General features: G+C 36.0%; 1 protein-coding gene across 1 annotated transcript in view; it reads left to right on the top strand.

Annotated features, from left to right (window-relative positions):
• tmem110l (transmembrane protein 110, like) overlaps window positions 1-3,719 on the top strand; it is an 11,115-nt gene extending 7,396 nt beyond the window's left edge. Inside the window, exons 5-8 of the mRNA XM_014018229.1 lie at window positions 680-792; window positions 983-1,066; window positions 1,135-1,266; window positions 1,374-3,719. Coding sequence (XP_013873683.1) covers window positions 680-792; window positions 983-1,066; window positions 1,135-1,266; window positions 1,374-1,475 — 431 coding nt within the window. The 3' untranslated portion in view covers window positions 1,476-3,719. The remainder of the gene's footprint in view (window positions 1-679; window positions 793-982; window positions 1,067-1,134; window positions 1,267-1,373) is intronic.
• Window positions 3,720-4,854: the final 1,135 nt, after the last annotated feature.

The raw sequence follows: 4,854 nt of genomic DNA, 5'->3' as shown, positions 1-4,854 counted from the left end.
CCATTTAGCTGTTTGCTAAGTTAGCTTGTAGCTAACCATTTTATTCTATTTAGTTCTGGCTACTGTTTTACTACTTTTAGAATAGCCTTTTACTCTTCCATTTTAAAATCTAGATTACCCTTGTTTTTTTATGCAACTCAATTTTAGCTTCATCAGCAAATTTCAGAAAGATCATTCAGGACTTAGGATTTATACATTTTTTTTTTAAATTTTATTTATTCATGTCCTGATGCATTTTTTTTAATTTATTCATGTTTTACAGAAAAAGGTCCAGGACCTTTTCACTCAAATCTCTCCAGACCGCAAACAGTTCAAGAATTTTTACGAAATGACTTTCATTTTATTGCACATCTGCTGTATTTTAGATTTTTTTTCTTCTTTCTCTGCCTGTGGAGAAGAAATTGGGAGGTGTGTGTTTGATTCCTGCCACTAGAGGGCGCTCTAACTCCAACCAGCTGTTAGGAGAAAAAACAAGTCCCAGTGGCTTCACWTCTTGTCAGTTCTTAATTCCCGTTCTCTCCTCTTTGCATGACTTCACTGTGTGAAGGAACGTTTTTATTAAAACAAGCTGTGGATCTGATTACAGCGTTTATATTTGAAGGGAACAGCATAAATGAGTTGCGTTCGGTCTGCGGATTAACAAAATAAATGTTGTTCTTGTATCTGGTTTTGCTGCCAGGTGACCCCCCTCAGGCTGCAGCATGGCTGGGGCAGTGTGGTGTTTACCTGCTCATCATGGTGCTGGAGAAAGGCATAATCAGCCTGGTGCTGCTCATCCCTGGATGGTCCAAAGTAAGAACTTTAAGTTTTTATTTTCAGTGCAAGTATCTGGCTTTTTTTTTCAAATATTTTTTTTTCAAATAATGTGCTTGTTAAAGTAGCTTATCCAAAAATATCTCCATATAACATAATAAAAAGATATGCTGGTAAATAAAACTGAACAGAGATAGTGTGACGTCCTCTTGGTGATTCTGTCTTTCAGCTGCAGGAAGTGTTGCTAAGCTACATCGCTAACCCTCAGCTGGAGCTGGCGCTGGTCATGCTCATCGTCCCCTTCATAGTGAACGTAAGTCTGTCAGGATCAGGGGTGTCGTGTGAACGCTTCCAGTAAATAACCCGAGCCCTGCTCTGCAGTCCATTATGTTCTGGGTGGTGGACAGCCTGACGATGAGGAAGTACAACACGATGAAGAGCCTGGATGACACGTGTGACGGCGCKGTGAAGAAGCCCAACTCTGTGCCGAGGGGAAGTAGCGAGGAGTCACGGGTGAGAAACCTGACTTTTATTTTATTTTTTTAAGAATAACTAAAAACGAGTGTCTGTAGTTGGTGGTTCTTCTATATATGAATACCAATCAGAGAAACTCTCCTCAGGTCCTGCTGACGGCTGAGTCCGACTCAGAGCAGGAGGCGGAGCCGTGTGTCCACGTTCAGTGTTCAGGTGGACCACTGAGACCCAGCTGGGTGATGGTGTAAACCCAGGTCCTAAAGGTTTATTGTGAGGAAAAGCACAAGTTCAACATCAGTGGTTTGAATGAGCCGACACGTGCGTGAACGAGTTTCTTACTTTGTTCTGTTTCGAATACACAAAACATCTAAAGCTGCAGTTTCTGTTGAGTAATTCATTAATTAGAGCAATGGCTGCAGGGTGAAGTGAAGACTTAAAGAAATCTGTCATTTCTTTGGGGACTTTTGGAAAAGATGAAACTCTGAGAGGCATTTATCACGTATCGTATTCCAAAGAGAGCCAAAAGAATCAAATACTGTCTGTATATAAAGGGCTCTTACAGGGTGACCACTATGTTTCTTATGGTTTACATCTTATTTATGGTTATAATCATTTAGGGGAACATTTAAATAAAATGTAAGAGGTTCCACTTTTACAAGACCAGACAAATCAGGGACCACACTTTTGAAGCCAATAAAAAAAAGCCTGTTTATTAAAAAAGAAAATCTTTTAACTTTGCACTTTTTGATTAATCTCAGACGACACAAATGAATAAGTTAGTTTGTAAGTCAGATTTTGACCAAAACAAACATGAAAAATTCAAACTCTATAGCTGCAGAAATCTAATCCGGTGCACATTTTGTAGCTGACTCGTTCATTTATTCATTTATTTAGCTGGTAACAAAAAAAAAAAAATCATTACAGCCTGTATATTAATCTTTCATTTATCAGCCAAACATCTCCACATTTAGCCCAATTTCAGCTTTTTACAAGCTCCAGTTATTGTCAATGTTATAGCATTTTCTATAAAGTAATGTTTTTATTTTATTCATCGGATTTGACACTTTAACAAGCTGTTATGACTAATGTCTTTTGTATTTTGAAGAATAAAAAAAGTACACATGTAGCATCTTATATTACATTTATTGTTGCAGGACAAATCTGGCCTGGTCCATTTACAATCACATGAATCGGACCATACAATAGGTCACTCAGATGGAAAAAACAGATATATTTATATTGAGAAATAATTATTTTGCTTGTTTCTAAGTTTTGAGATTAAAGTCAAAATGCTATTTTCAGAATAAAGTCCAAATGGAAAACAAAGTTATTTTGATATGAAACAAAAATCCTCGGTACAAAAAGGTACAGCGGTCGAATGATTTGTGTAAATAGTGATTAAATTTTTTATTATAAAAACGTTTTTGGAGCACAAACATCTATACACAACCTGAAGGCAAAATAGAGACCTACAGCATTTTATTTGTTTGAGGCTTTTATTTTGAAGAACCGAGGGAAGTTCTGTGAGTTCTGCTGACTTTTCTTTTTGGAATATTTTGACATGTTTGTAACATTTGCTTCTTGAAATTTGGATTTTGCCTCCAATTTTTAAAATAATTATAATGTTGAAACTCAGAAACAAACCAAAAACAAAAAACAAAATAAAATAAATCTTCATCTAATTATAGGATCTAATTAAAATAACATTTTTTTGTTATTCCATATTAGCTAAATTATAATTAGGATTACTATAATTGTATTTTTGTGGAGTTCAACCTGCATTATTGACTTAAATTTCATGACTCTTTAATTTAAATGGATCATTTTTTTCTCAACTTTGTAAGGTTTCAATTTATTTCTTTCAAACGAACAAACAAACTAAAAGCATCCCTTAAGGCCCTGTCACATAGACAGTTTATGCTAATTTATGAAACCTTTTTTATGTCTAAATTGTTAATAAAAGTTACATGTTTGATCAATTTGTTAGAATTACATTATATACGCGCCAAAAAGAAGCTTCCTGGTCATTTTTCCAATTCCATCTTAGATGTCTTTAAAATGTTCATAAGTTGGGATAAATTGTCTAGAGTGACAGGGCCTTTAAGAGCGCTACTAAAGTTATGACCTGTAAAGATATAACAGCCATGTATTAAACTCTTGCACGTTTTTTCACAGTTTATTCATTCAGCTTGTATTTTACGGTCACTCTGTGGTAAATAGAAATATAGCAGTAGCTAACTTTGAAAAGGAGAGTTTATTTAGTAAATGAGTTCTGAATCTAGTGATGTTTTTGTATTGAATCGTTTCCCTGTATTCTTCATCAAAAGGTTTAAAGCTCTACTCTTCTGTGTAATGTTTTATTTGTATGTTTTGTGTTTTTTTTAATAAACCAAACTATGTCTTGAGGCACCACTGAAGGGCTAAATTCACACGGTGCCTCTTGCCGAATGTATCTTCTCTCTAAACTTGAATAAAGATGGCCGACCCGTGAACATGTGTGTGGCACTGAATTACTGCGAGGCAGCCTGACAACAGACCTGAGCGAGACCTGGCCAAAGCCCACCTGTGTGTGCTCTGCAGCCCCGTGACCCCGGCTGGTAACAGGGGTTTCTATAACAACCAGGTGCTTCAGATTGGAGACGGGATGACATAAGTCTCATAAATAAACCTAACGTAAACTTAGGGACAGAGAAGACTGATGGGTTGAGAGTAGGCTAAAAGGAGCAAATTGCCTCTAACAAGAYAAAGTTAAACAGAGGAGGACGTCTCAGATTTCAGCTTTCTAAACCCACTACACAGCATTAAGTCTTATCCTCTGTCAGTTTTACTCAAATCCACACTTTCATGCATGTTTCCAGAGCATTTTAAATTCCACTTTCTGAATTAAAAAACCTGGATGCGAAGTAAAATTTCTTAAACTACATACAATAAGTCAAAATAGTTCTTTTGTCTAGGCTTGTTTGTTTCAGCTAAGTGATGTGAATATGTTTATTTCTGTAAGTTGAGCATTTTTCTTTATGACTAAATAATAAAAAAATCTATTTAAAACTCCCCTCACTGCCTTTCACAACCACCAAAAACTTTTCTCCCCCAGAAGATTTTTTTATTTAAAAAAAATCCTGTTTTAAATGTAAAAATATTTGACTTCAAGGTTTTATTTTAATAAACTTTATTTACAAAATAATATACAATCAAAAACAGTAATGAACATGAGGAGAGAGGGTGAGTAACAGGCATAAAATAAGCAGAAACAAAATAAGCAGAAGACAAAATAAAAGGTTATAACTTCATGCAGAGGCTATTGGGAACATCAAGCACTTAACTTGTATAGACATGATGAGAAAGACCATCAGTTTTAAAATCAAAAAGAAAAAACGAGTAGGTGCTCTGGATGGGTTCTTTAGTGAAAAGTTTCGTTTCTCCTCCAAGAGACTTCTTCAATCTGATGAGTTTCAGGTGAACTCAGCCTTATGAGCGCTGCCTCCATGGTGGACAAACAGGTCAGTCATACGCAAAAGAGGGCCATCGACTAACAATAGGCTTGATTGTTCATAGAGGGTCATGTGCCCCATCATCTGATCCGTGTCATGTTATGTGTATGTAGTGAATGCAAGCGGGGTTCAACGT

The sequence above is a fragment of the Austrofundulus limnaeus genome, unplaced genomic scaffold, assembly GCF_001266775.1.
Source record: "Austrofundulus limnaeus strain Quisiro unplaced genomic scaffold, Austrofundulus_limnaeus-1.0 Scaffold187, whole genome shotgun sequence".
Lineage (NCBI taxonomy): Eukaryota > Metazoa > Chordata > Actinopteri > Cyprinodontiformes > Rivulidae > Austrofundulus > Austrofundulus limnaeus.
Note: the sequence above shows the minus strand (reverse complement) of the source record. Positions and strands in the feature narration are given on the sequence as shown.